This window comes from Primulina huaijiensis, chromosome 11 (assembly GCF_012295235.1).
Source record: "Primulina huaijiensis isolate GDHJ02 chromosome 11, ASM1229523v2, whole genome shotgun sequence".
NCBI lineage: Eukaryota > Viridiplantae > Streptophyta > Magnoliopsida > Lamiales > Gesneriaceae > Primulina > Primulina huaijiensis.
In genome coordinates, this window is record NC_133316.1 from 17,788,107 (window position 1) to 17,810,542 (window position 22,436).

General features: G+C 38.7%; 1 protein-coding gene across 1 annotated transcript in view; it reads right to left on the minus strand.

The window, feature by feature from the left end:
* The window catches only part of LOC140987612 (uncharacterized), a 37,556-nt gene extending 15,340 nt beyond the window's left edge, over nt 1-22,216 (minus strand). The window contains exons 1-12 of the mRNA XM_073456185.1: nt 21,923-22,216; nt 13,702-13,845; nt 13,539-13,622; nt 8,919-9,023; nt 5,133-5,228; nt 4,930-5,025; nt 4,750-4,845; nt 4,571-4,666; nt 4,391-4,486; nt 4,211-4,306; nt 4,041-4,136; nt 3,666-3,812 (exon numbers count right to left, since the gene is read on the minus strand). Coding sequence (XP_073312286.1) covers nt 3,666-3,812; nt 4,041-4,136; nt 4,211-4,306; nt 4,391-4,486; nt 4,571-4,666; nt 4,750-4,845; nt 4,930-5,025; nt 5,133-5,228; nt 8,919-9,023; nt 13,539-13,622; nt 13,702-13,845; nt 21,923-22,003 — 1,233 coding nt within the window. The 5' untranslated portion in view covers nt 22,004-22,216. The remainder of the gene's footprint in view (nt 1-3,665; nt 3,813-4,040; nt 4,137-4,210; nt 4,307-4,390; nt 4,487-4,570; nt 4,667-4,749; nt 4,846-4,929; nt 5,026-5,132; nt 5,229-8,918; nt 9,024-13,538; nt 13,623-13,701; nt 13,846-21,922) is intronic.
* Between the last annotated feature and the right edge of the window lie 220 nt (nt 22,217-22,436).

Sequence of the window (22,436 nt, forward strand, 5' to 3'; positions counted from 1 at the left end):
ATCACACACGTCAATCTTGGGTTTTCTTAATGAAAGACAAATCTGAAACTTCTCATATTTTCAAACAGTTCCACACCATGATTCAAACCCAATTCTATACCAAATTCATATTTTGCGAACAGATAGAGCCCGTGATTATTTCAATTCAGTTTTGAGGGGGTACATACAATCCCGGGACATCATTCATCAAAGCTCACGCATTGACACACCTCAACAGAATTGTGTTTCTGAGAGGAAAAACTGTCATCTCCTAGAAGTTGTCATGTCCTTATTGTTTACAAACAATGTTCCTAAATGCTATCGGGGGAATGCCATTCTAACAGCCAGTTATCTCATCGATAGAATCACTTCTAGGGTCCTTAAATTCCAAACCCCCGTCCAAACTTTTCTTAAATCTTTTCCCAACTCCCACCTACTTCATGATATCCCACTCAAAGTCTTTGGTTGCACATCATTTGTCCATGTCCATTCCCATAACCGCAGCAATAAACTCGAACCTCGGGCCGTCAAATGTATCTTCCTTGAATATTCTCTAAATTAGAAGGGTTACAAGTGCTACTCTCCTACACAAAAAAGGTACTATACCTCTATGGATGTCCGTTTCTTCGAGAATGATCCCTTTTATCCCCACTTTTCGCTTCAGGGAGAGAAATCCAATGTACAACCAAAAACTTGGGATCCCATCACACCATCCATCTCTTCACTCGAGCCAACTGCCATATTTCATATGAACCCGAGCCGTCTTCTTCTCCAGTAACTAGTGAGCTCCCAACCTCTAGAAAATCCAATGTAGAACCGAACACTTGAGATCCCATCACACCATCCATCTCTTCACTCGAGCCACCTGCCATAATCCATATTGAACCCGAGCCGTCTTCTTCTCCAGCAACTAGTGAGCTCCCAACCTCTAGTGGTCCACATCCCACTCAACCAATTCAAGCGTACTCTCAACGGAAACATCACAACGAAGTCTCCAAGGTCCAACGCTAACCCACATTGTCCAAGACCTTGAAAAAATACTCCTGTGTTGGAAAATTATTTGGATGATAGACCCCTTGCTCTAAGAAAAGGGGTTAGAAGTTGCACACAACACCCCATTGGGAATTTTGTCTCAATTGAATGCTTTTCTCCAACATATTGTGCATTCCTTTCAAATTTAGACCAGGTGCAGATTTCATCCACTATTGATGAAGCTCTTAATGACCCAAAATGGAAAGCTGCTGCGTTTGATGAGATAAAAGGGCTCTCGAAAACAACAAAACATTGAAAATTTCTAATCTCCCACCGGGAAAGAAAACAGTTGATTGCAAATGGATCTTCACGGTCAAACACAGGTGTATAGAAGTATAGAAAAGTTCAAAGCACGACTTGTAGCCAAATGGTGCACACAATCATATGGTATTGACTACCAAGAAACATTCGCTCATGTAGCAAGACTCGTCATTGCATCAACTTGATGTGAAAATTGCATTTTAATGGAGATCTTGAAGAAGAGGTATACGAGGACTTTCCTTCTGGTTTTGCATCAGCAGTCACAAAAAATCAAGGTTGTAAATGGCGGGAGGCGGTGGCGGGGCGGTCGGTGACCGCCTGCTACCTCGCCCACCTCCTCACCGCCTCCATCGCCTGCCCAACGCCTTATAGCTTGGGCCGCCTAAAACACCTGCATCATGCGTAGGCGGTGCGGTCGAGGGCTGCCTACCGCCTCGACCGCCATTTAGAACACTGCAAAAAATAAAGTGTGGAGATTACAAAAATCACTTTTTTTTTTATAGAAAATTAACTTTATTATAATATTTAGAGAGGTTACACCATTTCCGCGGATGAGTAATCCGCAGCAACGTTACAAACAAGAAAAGTAAAGTGCAACTCTACGTCATCATAACAAACTTCTCACAACGTTACAAAAATCACTTTATGGTCTCAAACAATCACCTAGGTCGAAGTTTTTCCGATTTGCCATTGTCTTGAAGGAGATGGATACACCCAATGTCAAGCTGATCACACGTTATTTGTAAAGCATATAGGGGAAGGAAAGACTACAGTACTCATTGTCTATGTAGAGGTCATTGTTCTTAGAGACAATCACGAGGAAGAAATGTCACATGTAAAAGCTCTACTCTCGAAGGAATTCGAAATGAAAGACCTCGGACACCTTAGATATTTTCTGGGAATAAAAGTAGCAAGATCATCAGTGGAAATCTCGATCTTACAACGAAAATATGTTCTAGACCTTCTGAAGGAAACTGGTATGTTCGGAACTTCGGATGCAAACCAGTTGACAAACCCATGGATCCGAACATCAAGGTGGGAACAAACCGGGATAGTCCTCAAGTTGACGAGGGGAGATATCAAAGGTTAGTAGGCAAACTTATATACTTGTCGCATACACGGCCGGATATCAGATTTGTTGAGAGCGTTATGAGTCAATTCATGAACAACCCTACTGGAGAACACATGGAAGATGCATATCAAGTGTCAATGTATCTAAAAGGTACTCCTGGAAAAGTACTCTTTTGAAAAACGTCAATCAGAACAATTAAAGTTTACAGTGATGTTGATAGGGTTGGGTCCCCCACAGATAGATGTTCTACTTCTGGATATTGTCTATTTGTATGGGAAATTTGGTGACATGGGGAAGCAAGAAACAACCAGTGGTAGCTCGTAGTAGTGCAGAAGCTGAATTTCGATCGTTAGCTCATGGAATTTGTGAAGGGATGTGGATGAAGAGACTATTTAATGAGTTGAAGGTAGAAGGAAATCACCCAATGGAACTTACGTGATAATCAAGCAGCCATCAACACATACAAGAATCCAGTTCATCGTGACCGGATTAAACATGTTGAACTGGATCGACACTTTATAAGTGAGAAGGTTGAGAAGGGGACTGTTGAGCTGAGTTACACTTCTACTTAGTTACAAGTTGCAGACATTTTGACAAAAGCCCTTCATAGGCCTATGTTGAAGAATTGTGCTCCAAGTTGGGCATGTTGAACCTATATGACTCAAACTTGAGGGGAAGTGTTGACTATTAAATATCGTATCATTATCAACTAATTAAGATTAGATATGATTTTATCTTAAGCATTTGTATTTTAAATCTTAGGACTAGGATAATTAGTATCAGATTTTATTCCTTAGTTTTAGATTTCTAGTTAAGCATAGAGTTCTATAAATTTCATTGTATTTTCCCATTTTCAGATTAACGTGAATAAAGCAGCCAATTTCTCCCTCATAAAAAACCACACATTTAAGGTCCCCAAGGGAAAAATCTATCCAAAAAGTAATGTCAAATTTGCATCATCGTACCCCAAATCACCTTTGGTTCTCCAATCAACACACACTAAAATCATCAGTGAAACCAGGCAACTAAAGCATAAAGATCTTCAATGGGTTTCATTCTATTTTTATAGTTAAATAAATTAATCATGGCTAATTGATGCTTCCAAATTCTACTTCACAAGTTCAGCAGATTCAGTGGTGCACGAGCAATCTACCCTGGAAACATTTATAACACTGGATAATTGAACCAAAGACACTCATACATAAAGGTGGAAATAAATACAAACAAAAGGTAGCAACTGATGAATCTGAAAAAAAAAATGAACTAAAGGCTAGAAAAAAATTATTACAGATAAGAGTAGCTAAACAATTTGCTCACTCACAGTGACTTCATTTTTATTCAACCTGAGATTGTCAAATTCCTTCCTCTTTGGCATGCAGGCACAACTACCAATATCATTCGTTTCTAAATACCGCAAAGCATCTTTTTTTGAGAGAAACATGTAACCATTGACAGGTTCAATGTAATACTGCAGAAATTTAAAACGACATAAACAATGAGACATATTTCACAATATAAGACTAAAAAAATAAATTTAGATGTTAAAATATTTACAGAGTGATAAACAAGACATGATAAAAAAAACACATGTAAGAAAGTGCACTAAAGCACAGCCACATCAAAATACGAAGCTTCACGTAAACCACATCAGTTTTCACTCAGAAAATTATAAATTTAAGATAAACAGGCTAATCACCGGATCCTTTCTAATCTTATTCCCCGATTTACTGGTCTTGATTTCTTTTACCCAGCCAGAAGGCAGCCCATCAGCTGGTGTTCTCTCAACGGCAACCTAGATATTGTGAAAAGTTAAAAGTCAGATTATACAAGGTAGATTGATCCGATTGAGCTCATCTCGGCACAAACCATAGCGAAGGATTTCTTTCTCTTCGAATTTTTTCCAGGGGTGGAACCAACTACCGAAGGAGGTATGACATCAATCGATGTTGTCTCAGTCTCAACCTAGATAAAATTCAGAAGTCAAGAGCTAAATTTTGCAAGATGGTTCCCATGTATCTAAAATAAATCGCTCATAGCAGCACAAACCACAGAGAACGATTTCTTCCTCTTCGAATTTTTTCCAGGAATGGAACCAGCTACTAAAGGAGGTACCGCATCAGCTGATGTGATCTCAGAGTCAACCTAGATAAAATTCAGAAGTCAAGAGCTAAATATTGCAAGATGGTTCCCATGTATCTAGAATAAATCGCTCATAGCAGCACAAACCACAGAGAACGATTTCTTCCTCTTCGAATTTTTTCCAGGAATGGAACCAGCTACTAAAGGAGGTACCGCATCAGCTGATGTGATCTCGGAGTCAACCTAGTAAAATTCAAAAGTCAAGAGCTAAATATCACAAGATGGTTTGCATGGATCTAGAATAAGTCGCTCATAGCAGCACAAACCACATTGAAGGATTTCTTCCTCTTCGAATTTTTTCCAGGAGTGGAACCAGATACTGAAGGAGGTATGGCATCAGGGGATGTGGTCTCAGAGTCAACCTAGATAAAATTCAAAAGTCAAGAGCTAAATATAACAACATAGTTTGCATGGATCAAACATAAGTCGCTCATAGCAGCACAAACCTTAGTGAAGGATGTCTTCCTCTTTGATTTGTTTCCAGGAATGCTACCTGCTTCAGATGGAGGCAGGCCATCTGCTGATGTGCTATCAGAGGCAACCTATATATTCTTGAAGTTAGAAGCTAAATTTTGTACGATAAATTGAACAGATATAGAAATAGTATCGAGCTAATTGCAGCACAAACTACAGTGGAGGATTTCTTTCTCCTTAAATTTTTTGCAGGCAAGCAATCTACTTCTGACAAGGATTTGCATTGTAGATACATGTCAGGTTTCAAAGAAGGTTCACCCACATTGTCAAGCTGAGTTGATAAGAAAGGCATAAAAGAATTAGAAACACAACATGAATATCGAAGTCTTCAAAGCAAAATAGTCAGCAGACTGGTAAATTGAAACTTCATGTGACATCTCCCTCTACCATGTAAAAATCAGCAAAAATATAATTATCCTAAGCACAAAGCTAAATCTTGAATCTAAACATTACGACTAGTACGACAGAAGTCCGCCCACTTTTTCCATAAATAACTATAAATTGTTGACATAAAATAACAAAAAAGATTCACTAAATGTAGAGATGAGGTGAAGGGGTGGGGGGTAACTGAAAAGATTATGGCTAAGAATGATTAAACTCTGCAAGCTTTCTCGTCCAACTAGCAACCCTAAATCTGATTTTTTTCCCAAGCCTCGTCTATAAACTTTGCAATATCATTGAAAATTCTTCTTTTCCGCTCCGACCAAATTGACCAAAATAAGCAATGAACAACCACATTCCAAAAGGTCCGACATTTCCATCCGTTAGGTAATCTCGGATCCAAAAGAAACATATCATGAGTCATTCTTGAAAATATCCACTTCATATCCAATTCCTGCAATACTCTGTTCCAAATTCCACTCGTGAACGAACAATGCAAAAGTAGGTGATCTTGATTCTCAGCAAAGTGTACACCAGTTCGAACTTAATGCACAATTAGGCCATCTTTTTTGCAAAGACTCGCAAGTCGTCAATTTTCCCAAAGTCACGGTCCACGAGAAAACTTGAACCTTATATGGGACAAGTTCTCTCCAAATATATTATTATAAAAATAAGGGAGATAAGGAAAATTAGTGACCAAAAAAAAGACTCATAAAAAGATCTAACAGAAAAAGACCCGGAAGAGTCCCCAACCAAACCCTAATTCTAAAACACCTAACAAAGTACTCAACTCATCAATTTCTTTTCTTTCTTTCTTTTTTTTTTTGATTTGAAACGATAATTTTATTAGAATAGTAGAAAAATTTACAAAAAAGTGGATGAAAAATCCGCAAAACACCCCACAATGACTACTACACTATCGTCAACTGTAAATAATTTTCAATCCCTAACTAGATCTAGTATAAAAAGGTGATTAAACTCTGACAACTTTGTCGTCCCAATGGCAACTCTGAATTTGATCTTCTCCAAGACCTCGTCCGTAGACTCTGATGTGTCTGTGAAAATTCTTTTGTTCCGTTCCAACCAAATTGACCAAAAGATGCAATGAACTGCTAAATACCAAAAGCTCCTAGTTCTTCACCCGATAAGTAAGCCTGAGTCCAAAATATACAAGTTTTGCGCCTTTCTTGAAATTGTCCACTCGACACCCAGCCCTCGCAATGTTTTTATCCATACTTCCCTCATGAAGGAACAATGCAACAGTAAGTGGCCTTGGTCCTCCTTTTGTTTCCGGCATGAACTACACCACTGCGGGCATAAAGCACAAACAAGCCACTTTTTTGCATCAAATCGCAAGTCGGCAGTTTTCCCAAAGCCACGATCCATCAGAAAACTTGAACTTTATGCGGGATAGGTAAGGAAAATTGCTAATCGGGGAAAAAAGTCGTAGAAAAACCTAAGAGAAAAAGAACCGGAAGGATCCCCTGCCAAACCCGAAAATCCTCCGTGCCCAACTCCAGATTAACTGTATCTAAGACCACTCGTAACGTGCTAAACTCACCCAATTCGACCCCATTTAAATCTCTTCTAAAACGCACATCCCAGTCAAAGTTTGAGTTAACCGGGAGATTGACGACATTGATTAAGTTACTAACTGGTTTGTTAAACGATGTAGAAATCTGAAACAAAGATAGAAAACGCTCTTTGAACGGCAAAGCTTCCTCCCCCAACAAACATCCTCCCAAAACCGAATGAGATTCCCCCCTTTGAGCACTACCCTAATTAACCAATGAAAAGCCGGGTATGAACGAGAGATAATTTCCGAGGGCTTTTAAAAGTCGAGTTCCTAGCCAACCCCACGTCCTACCCATTATCTTGTAGACCATAAATGCTCTTGATTATTTTTTTCCACAAGGAGTGTTTTTTCCCTGAACATCTCCACCACAATTTCCCTAGAAATACCTTATTCCTCAAACAAATATTCCCCAAGCCCAGCCTACCTGTCTATTGGTTTACAAACTTGATCCTAGGCTACTACATTACAGTGCTTGTCCCCATCGGCTCCGTCCCACAGAAAGTCCCTCATTAATTTTTCCATCCTTTTTGCCACACGAATTGGCACTTTAAATAGACACATAAAATATGTTGGCATCGCACTTAACACCGACTTTATCAGTGTAAGTCGACCCCCTTGAGAGAAACACCTTTTTCCAACTTGACAGTTTCTTGGACATTTTGGATACCACGGGTTCCCAAAAATCAACTTTCCTTGGATTGCCACCCAACGGTGCCCCGAGATACTTAATCGGCCATTTCTCTTTTTTACACCCAATCGCTAACGTCAAACCTTCGACCTCCTCTTCCGTAAAATTAATTTCCAACAAAATCTTTTTTCCAAATTAATTTTCAGACCCGATTTGAGGCTGAAAAAATTGAGAATTTCCACCAAAGCCAGCATATGCCTCTCAAATAAGACAAAGAACAAAGTATCATCCGCGAATTGGATGTCAGAAATTTCTATTTTGTCTCTCACTACTTCCAGCCATCTTACATCATTCGCTACTTTAGCCCTGTCTACCAAACGCCCCAGTCCATCGATTACTAGGTTAAAAAGTTAAGGGGACAATGGGTCCTCTTGCCTTAGACCTCTCTCACCTTTAAATTTCCCCCGTGGCCGTCCATTGATAAAAATCGAAAAAGAGACATTGGATACACGCCTCTTCATCCACTTCCTCCATCTCACACCGAATCCTTTCTTTTGTAACACAAAATCTAGAAATCTCCAGTCCACGTTATCGTACGCTTTTTCCAAATCGACTTTAAGCACCCACCCTTTCTTCTGCTGCTTCTGTTTATAAGAAATTACAATTACAGTTATGTGTGTGTGTGTGTGTGTTGTTTATTGCTCGTCCGATCCCAATTTGCCAAGTGTTTCCCGTGACACTACCCCTCTCCTGGTCTCCAGAGATAAAAATGAGAATGAAGTTAAATAAGAAGGAAAAACTCAGTTTTGCGGATGGTAAAATTTTAGTTAAAGCGTTTGAGTTGCTGTTACAGTCGTTTCTTTAAAATTTGCCTTTGCTGACTAATTTAGTTTTGTACTGATAATTGTTAGTTCCATTCCATTGTTTTGCTTTCTGGTTGTAAAGACTATTGATTTCCGATCATAGAATAAAGACTAGTGTCGATTTGTTCCCGTACTTCCGAGGCTTAATGCTCTCTAAATATTTAATTTCAACCTTATGGGAGCATTCCAATACCATGTTTCCGGTCGTCGCGTGTGACAACCTACATGTTAACCGAAATATAGGAAGCACTGGAATTACTTTATTCTCTCAACAGTCAAACACAAAAATTAGCCCTACATTGTTTCCTTAGTTCACCTCAAAGTATCACCTAGTATCCACTACTCAAAAATAAGATTAGACATCGTATAATATTCAATGATGAGCACATGGTGCAGACAAGTCCACGCATTTGCGTTCTCAATGAAGAATGAAACACAAGTTTGTTTGAGCAGGAAAAAGGAACAAGGATAAAAACAACTTGTGCCACAAAATCACGAAGGGCCAATGCGTACTTTGGGCTGTTCAGTTGTGGCATTTTTCTGATTAATAGTTTTGAGATACCGAGCCACAGCAAGCTTGGAATAAAATTTATGCCCAGTTGACGAATCAATATAAATCTGCAAGAATGAGAAGAAATTCATGAGAAATCCAAAGTCATAAATGCCCTCCTACTCAGCTGAAAGAATGCCATCGTAATAACTTCAAAATTTTATACAACAGAATAGCTTTGTAATGAAACAAATATTAGAGTCCCTACTCTGAACAAGAATATCAAAATACAATATAGCAATATCTACAGATTACATAAGATGGTTTTCTATGACCTCAGGATAGGGATGACCGAGAACAAAATAAAAAAATGGAATAAACAAAAATAAGAGGCGCATAAGTTTTTATAGGAGATTTCCTTTCACTCCTAGTCATTTACAGAGAGATTTAGTATAATTGAAGAATTGCCGAAACAGAAAATAAAAAATTTAACCCCTCAACATTAGTAATAATAAATCAAACCATGGGACCTTACATTGTGAGGTCTTTTCATGCATTGAAACTGCAAAAAGAAGTCAATCTGCAGCTTCCAAAACTCAAGAATACTGGTTAATATTGAGGTTATTTGATATAATATTTTTTATAAGGAACAATGTTATATTATCAAATGATATTAATTACAAAAAGCAGACCAGAGGTCCACGCATAGTAAGGTAAGACACGGAGTCGAAAAAAATAATACTAGACTACAATTCACATACAAGTCTGAGATTGAAAACGACTTAAACTCCATATTATTAGAGCTCCAACTTGAAACCCTAAACTTAATCGTCCCAACATTCTTCCAAAGAGTCTTATAAATCTTCAAAAATCCTCCGGTTCATTTCCAACCAAACTGACCAACATAATCAATGAACCACCACAACCCAGAAAACTCTATCCCTCCTCCCTAGAGCACGAACAAGATCTGTGGCGAATAAATCTCATTTGAACTTGGGGAAACCCAAGTGAGGTTATTTGATATTTGATCATCTATGTTTAAAAATCTCTAAGCTTTCGGAAAAAAATTCTCTAAGCTTAAATGTAGTTGTGTAGTTGTGAGCTCCAAGTGGGCTTAAGAAATAAAATTGACTCCATTTAATCTAGCAAACCTTATTGCTTCCAAATAGTTAACCAACAAATAATCACAAACTAATGTAGCGAGAGACCATAATTCAGTTCCAAGTGATTCGAGTATCTTCATTCTAATCGTTTGGAATAGAACTATGGTCTCTTGCTACGCTGCCCACCTGCCGCGTCTGTCCAATTTTTTTCCCAGGCTGCTCCCAAGCAGAACCTTAGCCACCGCCGGCAATTTTTTCACTTTGATCCTGCGCGCACCTTAACTTCCTGCAGGTCGCGCGCCTCTCCTTTGCGCAATCCTAGCCGCCGCCTCTTATTTTTCGTGCAGGAGCACCCTAGCTTTCGCACGCATCTCTGTCCAGGAAAAAACCCACCTTCCACGCGCATCTCTGTCCAGGCACAGCCGTAGCTTCCGCGCAAAACTCTGTTCAGGAAAACCCTATCTTCTGCGTGATTCAGTCCATGCGCGAACCCTAGCCACCTCTGTTCGGGTCTTTGTCCAGTCATTGTTCAGCGCCTACCCTAACTGAAATCAGCCTCCCAGAACCGTCCCTTTTTCCTTGCCTCAGTAGCCTTAGTCTCAACAAGTTCTATTTCAGGCGGTGGCTTTGTTCTGGAGGTTTCAACGTTGAGTTTGTGGTTGTCGAGATTCTTACTCATGAGGTAGATGCGTAGAGTGACTAATCAACCTTGGATAGACTTCAGAGATCCTTTATACATTCCGTTGGAAGATGAATTTAAGATAGAACACAGTATTTCGTATTAAAGTGAGCTATAGGGGGGCTTCAATTCGGTTCAATGAAAGAACTAGGAAAGCAAGTTACTTTTTGGAAATTGACCTCAAGGGTGTGCTTTGGGTTTGCTCGAAGCTCTGGGAATGCATCAATGATTATAATTCAGGCTCGTTTTTGGTCGTTATAGGGGCAGTAACTTTGTGCTCACTTTTCAAAGGTTGAGAAATAGCAACATCATGGCATTAGGCAGCGCATTATCATACCTAGTGGCAAAGCTCTGTGGGGTTGGAAACGGCTAGCTTCTCGTTTGACTAAATTATTGAGAGGGAACAAGGAAGCTTTGGAACCGTTTCACAAGGAACATGATCACAAGTCTCGATCTCTCCGACCTAATGCTTCGATGAAGGATAAGTATGTTAGACAACATTCAGAAGTAGGGGCAATCTTTACAGATCAGTAAACAAGGATTTGAAGAAGAAGTATGTTAGACAACATTCAGAAGTAGGGGCAATCTTTACAGATCAGTAAACAAGGATTGGAACGCATCTCTAATCATTAACAAGGAGAGTATTACTATATCATGGAAACGGTTCGCTTCGTCTTGGGCAAAAACTATTAAGCGACAAATTGAAATCTTTCCTTTTCAAGCCAACAAAGTTATGTGGTGGCCGAACAAAGATGAAGACACTGAATTTTATCTGAAACTAAAGAGATGGTTTTCCGAAATGAGAGTCGCGCTGAATTTTGAGAAGTGGACTGAGGGAGATAATGCAAAGGAGATGGACCTTTGTAGGGTTGGGAAGCAAGCAGAGAGGGTGGATATTTCCCATATTTAGTTGGCGGATGATGCACTATTTTTGTGAAGAACGAGAGTCATATGAGATTTCTGACTGAGATTTTACACTCTTTCTGTGTGATGTCGGGTTTAAAGACCAATTTGAAAAAAGGTGTTTTATTGGAGATCAACTATGAAGCAGAAGATGTGAACATGTTAAGCATGTGAAATTGGTTGTGGGAAGGAGTCGTGACCCATAAGATACTTGGGGGTTCCTTTGGGCGGGAATCCTTTGAAGGTTTCTTTTTGGGAGCAAATCCTTTTTAAGATGGTTAATAAGTTGGCAAGTTGGAAGAATGTTTTCTTGCTTTCTTATCCAGAGGTGGAAGAATGACTTTGATTTCAGCAGTGTTGAAGGCGTTGCCAATGTATTTCATGTCCGTTTTTAGGGTACCCCGAGGTGTAGCAGAAGCCATGGATAAGATAAAGAGAGATTTTTTGTGGGACGGAGTGGATGGGGATCACCATGGTCACATGGTGGCTTGAGATCAAGTTTGTAGACCAAAGAAGCGAAGGGGTTTTCGTATTGGCAATATTTGTTTGAGGAACAAGGCTTTACCAGAGAAATAGTGGTGGGGATTTTCTAGTGAAGGGGAGTAGTAATGGAAAAAGATTGTGTTCAGCAAATACAGGACACAAAACAATGGGTGGGACGTGGGTATTCCAAGAAGTGTTATCCTGAAAAGTCCTTGGAAATTTATCTCCGTTATCTATCCGGCTTTTCTTCAATCAGTGAGATCGGTGGTCAAGGGGAGAGATAAAGATAAGGTTTTGGGAAGATAGAAGATGGGAGAATTCATTTTTTCAGGATCTTTACCCATCATTATTCCAGATTTCAAGGTCCATAATCATCATATTTCTTACTTTGCATAATTAAATTCTTCATCCAACCCTTCTGCTCTTTCTTAGAATTTTTTTTCAGCGGGAACTCAAGAATGAGAAAGCAATTGAGTTAGGTTTTTTGATCGAGTAGTTAGTTAGGGTCAGATTGATCGAAGGTACAGACTGCAGAAGACAAGAAGGAGTGGGTTTGGGATTCTTCAGGGCAATTTTCAGTAAAATCTTTCTTCAAGTCTTTCTTTTCAGATTCTAGTTATCCTTTTTTTCTCTTTATCAAGCAATTTACAAAGGTCCCATTCCATCCGAGGTGCAAGAATTCTCGTGGATTGGAGTACCTAGGAAATTACATTGGTTTGAGATGTTGCAAAAAAAGTTTTCTTCTTGTTCTCTTTGTCCAAATTGGTGTATTATGTCGGCGAGAGGAGGAGACTCGGGACCATTTGATCATCCATTGTCCTTTTTCACTTTGTCATTGGCTTAAAGCTTTGGCAGAGTTCGGCTTGATTTGGGTTATCTCCGAGATCAACTTGGGATTTATTCGAAACATATCTCGGATGGGATTTGGGGAGGATAGGAAGAATTTTTTGGAATATGGTGGTTCAATGTTTGAGCCGGTCCGTGTGGATTGAGAGGAATAGAAGAATCTTTCAAGATCGAAAAGACTCGATTCAGGAGAGTTGGGACAAGACAAAATTCAAGGTTTCAGGCTGAAGTTCGAGGATTGTAGAGTTCAAATCGTTTTCGGTCTCAGATTTGTATAAAAATTGGGGTCTGGTATTATGTTAATCTATTTTGATTATGGATCTCGCTTCGTTTTATATGGACCTCTGGTTTTATTTTTTTTATTATTTTTATTAATCAAATATAATATCGTTTCTTATAAAAAAAAAAGATATTTTAAAAAAGAATGATAGTTGCACATATTAGGCATTCACTCAGCTTCTCGGAGTTTTCCTTTTAATTATCTGCCAAATTTTGAGAAAGTGTGCTCTGTTCGTGGTGTCGTAGCTTACTAATCAATTCACAACATACAAAAAGATGCAATAAAAGATTCACCAGCTTGAAACTTTGCCATAAAGCATTGACATTACTCCTTTTACACAGTTACATACCTTGTAAGTTGATCCAGCACTTGAACCATTCTTTCGTATTTTTTCCTCCGTTCTCCATCCATCGGGTAACCATTTAGGAGATATCTGTGAACAGGAGAATCAAGCTATGTTAATGGGCAACATACAGAAAAATATTAATATGATAATTATCCAGCAGACTCACAGCATCAAATTTAGTGTCAGAGGATTCCCCATTATCATCAAAGTTTGTCTTTTGAGGAGCATCACGGAAAAAATCTTCAGTAGCACAATGTATGACATCCTTCTTGGAATGATACTTTACACCAGTTGTGACATTGTAGTAGTACTACATCAGTCAGACACAAAAAATATGAGTTCTTGTAGGTTTGTCGAGATTCTATCATTTTTCCACGAGCAATTAAATGTTTCCTTTGACGTTATACCACGTTAAAAATGGGAGGAAGGAAACAAATCAAATGAACAACTAGAGTTATCAAGTTGGGCTGGGCCCGCCAAGTCTACCCGCCCCACAATAGAAATGGAGCGGGCTGAGTTGGGGAAATCTCACCCCATTTGGAGGCGCGCAAAACGGGTTGAGTCCGCGCAGGTTGTGGGTTATGGCGGGACGGGTTGCGGATGAAAATTTACAACGAAATATGAAAATGGAAGAGAAAAAACTAAAGAACATAAAATAATTTGAAAAAAAACTTTATAATGCTATAAAATCGTATTTTTCTTTTCCTATCTTTTACTCAATAGTTATTAATTACCCAGAAACAAACAAGAAATGCTTAAGTTCCGGAGATGATAAATGATTGCAGCATGACCACCGAATACAGTTCCAAAAGCAATTTGATCAAATATGTGTCCAATGTACCAATGATGTTACGTATTTCGGATTTTTTTGCTTCAACTATTATTTTAATATTTTCCATAATTATGGCTCGTTATGCACAAAGTGAAGGCGAGAAATAAATTAGGCATCATGCATCTCATTCCATATAGATTAGTAAGCAATTGCACCCCTGACCCCACACAACAAAGATAAAACCAAATGGCGATCATTTGTAGACACCTGACCTGAATGTATAATGCGATCCCCTTGGGAAAATGTATGCTATAAGCATGATATTTGGAATTCCAAATTCAATGCACATTGAAATTGTGAATTTTGTGAATTTGGCTGAATTAATGATTTTATTCCTTAAACTTGGTATTTATACAAGATGCGTAGAGATAATTACCAAATCTCTCATAAAAATAAAATATTCTACTAATCCTACCAAATCTCTAATTAAAATAAAATATTCTACTAATCCTACGTAAAAATAAAATATTCTACCAATCCTATCAAATCTCTCATTAAAATAAAATATTCTACTAATCTTACCAAATCTCTCATTAGCTTATTATAGAATAAAAAAAATAAAATCCTAAATACAAATCTGACTAGGAAAAATTAATAGTAATTCTAACACTCCCCCTCAAGTTGATGCATAGATGTCGATCATGCGCAACTTGGATTTAAAAGAGTCAAACTGAGGTCGATGAAGATTCTTCGTAAAAATGTCAGCAAGTTGACCATCGGACGGGACGTACGGAATGCAAATTTCCCCGGTGTCAATCTTTTCTTTGATAAAATGACGGTCAATCTCGATATGTTTAGTCCGGTCATGTTGAACTGGAGTATGAGCAATGCTGATAGCAGCCTTATTATCACAGAATAACCGGAGAGGAGTAGTTAAGGACATATGCAGCTCCTGAAGTAGAATCTGTAGCCACAATAGTTCACACACACCGTTAGCCATAGCTCGATATTCTGCCTCCGCGCTACTTCGGGCAACAACAGATTGTTCCTTGCTCTTCCATGTGACCAAATTTCCCCAAACAAAAGTGCAGTAACCCGACGTGGAGCGACGATCATGAACCGAACCTGCCCAGTCCGCATCAGTATAGGCCGACACATTCCGAGAGGAATTCTTGCGAAAAAGAAGGCCCGAACCCGGAGTACCCTTGAGGTAATGGAGAATGCGAAAAACAGCCTGAAGATGGTGTTCATAAGGGTCATGCATGAATTGACTGACTACATTCACGGCGTGAGCAATATCTGGGCGAGTATGTGCAAGGTAAATAAGACGGCCTACCAAATGTTGGTACCGAGACTTGTCAACGGGAACACCGTTAGGAACGTCGCACAGTTTCTCATTAGGATCCATTGGAACAGTAACAGGTTTGCAATGTCGAAGACCTGTGTCGCGAAGTAAGTCGAGAACATACTTGGTTTGGGACAGAGCAATCCCTTCAGATGAGCGTGCAACCTCCATCCCCAAAAAATAACGTAGCGGTCCCAAGTCCTTCATAACAAAGGTAGAACTGAGAATTCCTTTAAGCCTTGCTAACTCCGGAAGATCACTGCCGGTAACAACAATATCATCGACATACACAATCAAAATCGAAACAAGACCCTGAGAAGAGTGCTTAAAAAACAGGGTGTTGTCCGATTGAGCCTGAGAATAACCGTGGGTAGTGATGACTGATGTAAACTTGCCGAACCAAGCCCGGGGAGACTGCTTAAGGCCATAAATAGCCTTACGAAGGCGACAAACATGACCCGGAGGAGAGTCTGCAAGGAAGCCCGGAGGGAGCTTCATGTAAACTTCTTCTTCAAGCTCATCATTTATGAAAGCATTCTTGACATCAAGCTGATAAATAGGCCAATCAAGGTTAACTGCAAGTGAGAGTAGAACACGGACAGTATTAAGATTAGCCACCGGGGCAAAGGTCTCCTCGTAATCCACCCCATAAGTTTGGGTATAACCTTTGGCAACTAACCGAGCCTTGAAGCGCTCTATTGAACCGTCGGACTTATACTTGATTGTAAATATCCAACGGCAGCCAACCGCACGCTTCCCCGCGGGTAACAGGCCCACCTCCCATGTATTATTAGTAGTCAAGGCATCCATCTCCGACATAACAGCCTCCTTCCATTTCGGATCCTCCATGGCCTCATCGATAGAGGTAGGGACACGGATAGTCTGTATAGCAGAGGCAAAGACTCGATACGAAGTGGAAAGGTTAGCAAAAGAAATAAAATTATTCATGGGATATAAAGGTGTCCTGGTACAAGCCCGTGTCGGTTTTCGCAGAGCAATCGGAACATCCAAATCAGTAAAGACCGGGGTAGGTAAGGGAAAAGATGTATTACCTGGATCGTCGGTCGAAGTGGAATCAGGCAGTGGTAGAGGAGTGGCATGACCTGAAGTAACGGCAGGAGGGCGGCGCCGGGAATAGACCTGAAGAACCGGAGGCAGAGCCGGTGAGTTAGGAAGAATAATAGGGTCCGAAGTAGGGGGAGAGGCCGAATCCAGGGCAGGGTCGACACGGAAGAAGGTTGAGTTACTAAGAGAGTGGGTAATGGTATGGGAATAGGGTCGGGAAGGTGACACTCCCCCTGAGATGTAACCGAGTCGTAGTAAGGAATGTTTTCAAAGAACGAACCATCCATGCTAACAAAAGATTTGTTAGTGATGGAATTATAACATCGATAGCCCTTTGGCGTAGGAGCATAACCAAAAAAAATGCATTTTATTGCTCTTGGATCGAACTTGGAGCGAGTGGGGGATGTATTATGGACAAAGGCAGTACAACCGAAATCTTTAGGGTCGACGGAGGTAAAAGAGCGGTTCTGCGGGAAGTAGGAGTGAAACAATGTAAAAGGAGTTTTAAAGCGAAGGACTTTGGATGGTAGCCGATTAATCAAATAGGCAGCGGTTAACACGGCATCGTTCCAAAAGCAAGTAGGAATTTTAGATTGGAACATGAGGAAGCGGGCAATCTCAAGTAAATGGCGATTTTTCCTCTCTACGACACCATTTTGTTGGGGGTGTCGGTACAAGAGCTGTGATGAAGAATCCCGTGAGAGATAAGGTATTCCCCCAGGATGGAATTAAAGTATTCACGACCGTTATCAGTTCGCAGGACTTGAATATTGGTATGAAATTGAGTTTTGACAAAGGAGTGAAAATTTTTAAAAGTGAGGGCTGCCTCAGATTTATCTTTAAGAATAAATACCCAGCAAAATCGAGTATGATCATCAATTAATGTTAAAAACCATCTTCTATTGGTATAACTCGGGACCCGAGATGGACCCCATAAATCACTGTGTATACGGGAAAATGGAGCAGAAGGTGTATATGAATGGGGTGGATAGTGAACACGATTGTGCTTTGCTAATTGACAGATATCACATTGAAGAGAAGACGGATTTTTATTTGTAAACAAAGAAGGGTACAAATGTTTTAAATAATGAAAACTCGGATGACCTAATCGGAGTGTGCCACGGCTTATGACAGTAATCACACTCAAAATAGTCAGATTTGCCCGATTTCCGGAAGTCATAGGTTCGAACTTTGGCTGGGGCTGGGGCCTGGGTAGCCATGGCAGAAGGCTCGAAAGAAGCGACGTCGGGGCCGAGCATGACCGTACAGCGGCTTTCTTCACGACGAATCTCGGAGAAGACCTCCCGCGGAGTCGGGATAGGATCCCGACCAAGTATCCGACCACGAACCTCATCGAGATCCTTATTAAGGCCAGCAAGGAATTGGAAGACACGGTCTTTCTCGATCAATTTGAGGAACCGAGCATGATCCGCAGAGCACTTCCATTCAAAGTCATAGTACAGATCGCATTCCATCCACAAGGCCATGAGATCGTTGAAATATTGGGTGACAGATTTGGATCCTTGCTTAGCATCCCTCATCTTAGTAGTCACCTCATAGAGTTGAGCCGAGTTCCCAACATCTGAATACGTATCCTTGACAGCGTCCCACAAAGCTCGTGCTGAAGGTAGAAACAAATAGGAGCGACCAATAGAGGGCTCCATGGAATTGATCAACCACGACATAACCATGGAATTCTCACTTTCCCAGGCATTGTAGGACGGGTCGGTTTTGGCAGGTTCAATCGTGGTACCATTGAGGTGGCCAATTTTTCCTCGTCCTTTGATGAACAAGGTGACCGATTGGGACCACTGCAGGAAGTTGGTACCATTAAGCTTATGAGTAGTGATCAAAAAATTGGTGGAAATTTCATTCTGGTTAAGATTGGTGGAAGAGTGGCCTCCACCAGTGGGTTTTGTGGTAGATTCGCCATCAATTGGAGTGCTCGGGGAAGATGAATCAGCCATAAAGCTTCCAAAAAAGAATTCCGGGTTGCTCATAATAGAAGAGCAATCGGAAAAGAGGTAATGTAGATCGTAAGATTAAAGTATCGGATCGATTATCGCTCTGATACCATGTGAATTTTGTGAATTTGGCTGAATTAATGATTTTATTCCTTAAACTTGGTATTTATACAAGATGCGTAGAGATAATTACCAAATCTCTCATAAAAATAAAATATTCTACTAATCCTACCAAATCTCTCATTAAAATAAAATATTCTACTAATCCTACGTAAAAATAAAATATTCTACCAATCCTATCAAATCTCTCATTAAAATAAAATATTCTACTAATCTTACCAAATCTCTCATTAGCTTATTATAGAATAAAAAAAATAAAATCCTAAATACAAATCTGACTAGGAAAAATTAATAGTAATTCTAACAGAAATCTTAAAACTTCCTTCTATTAGCATTCTCTTCGAGATATGTCGCATGATTACATTCAAGATATTGGATCGATCAATCATAGGACAATATTATTGATTACTGGCTTCAGTAGTTCTAATTAAATAGAGAGTGCAATGACATTCTAGTATAATAGAATGAGATTAATAAATTATTTGATTGGTCAAGGTTGATTATTGGAATTTAATCAAATTAAGTCCAATCAGATTTCTTTGGTGGTTCGAATAAGAACTCGCATCAAGGATAAAGAGTTACAATTTATCAGGACTATAGTGGAAAAGAAAATTAATTAGATTTGTATTGTCAAAAACACGTGGCAACGCACGTACAAATGGCATTTGTTGACTTGTGCTAGATAGGCATTGGAGATAGGCATTAGGAACTAGTCTCTATTGAGGCAAAACTCTTCAAAAGAACAATTTTGATGAAACTCAAAAGACGAATTCCAATTAAATTTCAACACTAGAATTATTTGCGAATATGTTGTGATATTCACAAGTTTATTCATCAACGTCCACAATATTATTTTTTTTATGAATGCCCTCGTGGTCAATACTACAATGAATTGTAAGTGACACCAAGAAGGCTTGGAGGTTTGAAGTATAAAACTAGTAGAGATTCAACATTGAATAATTTATAAAGCATGTAAAACTAGAAGGTAGAAAAAAGAAGCTTTAAAACTTCTTGGACAACTAATTGAAAAGTACTTGGAAAAAAGACTTACACGTGGTATTCATTGATCTGGACAAAGCTTATGACAAAGTCCCGATGGAATTATGATGAGAATTGCGGAAAAGAAAGGTGTTGAAGTAGCATTTATTGAAGCAAATAAAGATATGGATGCAATGACAAGAGTGAAGACTTCAGAAGACCAAAAAAAGAATTTCATATAAAGATAGGATTACATCAAAGATCAAACGTAAGACCTTATCTCTTTAAACTAGTCATGGAAGAATTCACTGAACACGTCCTAGAAACAATACCATGGTGCATGTTGATTGTAGGTGACACTGTCTTAAAAGATGAGACACGTGAATAAGTAAATACTAAACATGAATCTTGGAAAGTAACATTGGAAGTGAAAGGTTTTGAGCTTAGTATGGTAAAAACAGAATATATGGAATTTAAGTTTGGCAGTAGCAGACGTAGTTAGGCAATGGTTAAGATAGGAGATGAAAAGTTACATATAAGTGAGTTTTAAGCAAGACTCTAAAAAGCGCAAGCCTTGACGAAGTGTCACAGTCAAGGTTCAAGCTTTACAAGCTCAAGCGGGTTTAGTAGGAGAGTATGCGTGAAAAATGTTCTTAGTTTTTATCATAATTTTTATTATATTAAGTCCATCAATTGATTCAATAACACATAAACATACAAAATTTAAGAATAAATGTATAAATTTAAGAATATTTTTCTATAAACACTAAAATTATACAATATTTTGGTGCCTTTAAAATTCTTTTGTTTAAAGTTTTATTATTATCAAATATTTAATATTTATAATTATATTTTAACAGTTTTTATCAAAAATATAAAATTGAAAAAAAAAACTTAACTTAAAATTCAATATTAAAAGTTAACTTTAAATTTTATCTAAAAAACTCATGTTTAATCGCATTTCATGGGCTCAACCTTAGGTTGAACGTTTTCTTCACTTTTTACCTAAATTAAAGCTTTCTCTTCATGTTAGTCGCGCTTTTTAGAACACTAGTTATGAGTATTTAGAACTAGAATTGTTTTTTTTGCAGAGGATGGAGGCATGGATAGAAATGTATTAAATAAAATACAAGCAGTATAGTTGAAATGGAGGTGTGCATTAGGTGCTCTTTGTGATCGAAGGTACCTCTAAGGCTTAAAAAGAAGTTTTAAAAAATGACAACTAGACCTGATTGTTATATGAAGCTGAATGTTGGGCTTCGAACAGAGCTAGAGATGAGAGTGGCTGAGATGAGGATGTTAAGGTGGATATTCAGACGTACGAGGATAAACAAGATAAGAAATAAGAACATTGGAGAGAAAGTTGGGTTTGCACCTATTGAGGAGAAACTTAAAGATACGCAATTAAGATGGTGTGGACATGTACTTAGGCGACCAATAAATGTCCCAGCTATGCAGTTATGCAATGAGAGACCACGACAATTACGCACATTAACCAAGGAAGTGAAAGAAAAAAGAATGTTAGGTTAGCAAAGATAAGACAAGATAAAATCCATTTAATATAGATGAGGATTTAGCCTGGAATAAAGCACAATGATGTAATGGGATAGGCTTCATTCTTGTGTTTTGTAAATTAATCGATTCGTGTTAAACACAAAAAATATCATGCTCTTGTTTAATGAGATATTTGAATTATAGAAAATCAGTTTTTATTATGTAACGTTCTTGACCCAAATTCCAACACAAGAAATCATATACCTGATGCCCAACAACTAGAAAACAACACTATGCAGTGTTATTTCACACCTAGCAGCAGAATAGATAAGAAACAATTAATTACGCTCAATTCCAAACAACCAACACCCATCTCCAATCTGGTCATTTCACACCAGGGGATCTTCGTGTCATCTTAAATCTTAAAGAGAAAAAAGGTGCCAATTGACCATTTTTAGATTATATATGCCGCAAATCGTAATCACACCCGTTACACCACCAGTTTGATCTATCAAATGAACTATCATACCCGATACAAAAAACCAAGCTTACCGAGAAACAATTGATGTAATAAAAGAGCAAAACACTCCACAGAACGGATTCGTCCGAAAGTTGTACAAAAATGAAGTAAAAAAAAAAAACAAATTACCTTGACAATCCTCCCGTTTTTCACCTCAGTTTTCTCAGCAAATCCCGGAGGAAGCCACTCCGAAGAATTTCCGGCATCCATTTCACCGGAATCCCGAGATTGAACTCCAATTACGAACTACCCTCCAGTGTGACACTGACAGCTGAGGTATACTGGCAACATGTGTTCATGTAATAATTGCCCTTAGGGGAATTTCAATTTTAATATTTGGGCTGGGCTTGGAATTCACGTCCGATCAATCGTAACTCAATTTTTCGATTTATATATGGAATTTTCGATTTTCAAGATTATTTCAAGCTGAATTTGAGCCTAATCATTTTCTTTGATATCTAGCAAGTCGTCTACAACTTTTGATACTTTTTTAGCATTAATTTTAAAAATTATATTATCAATTTAAGTATATTAAAAATTGTATTGGTTCGATTTAGAATCCGAACATTTGTTTTATAGAGTTATATAATTAGGACGAAGAAAACAAATCAAGCTCAGATTCGAAACTTGACCCAAGCCTAAT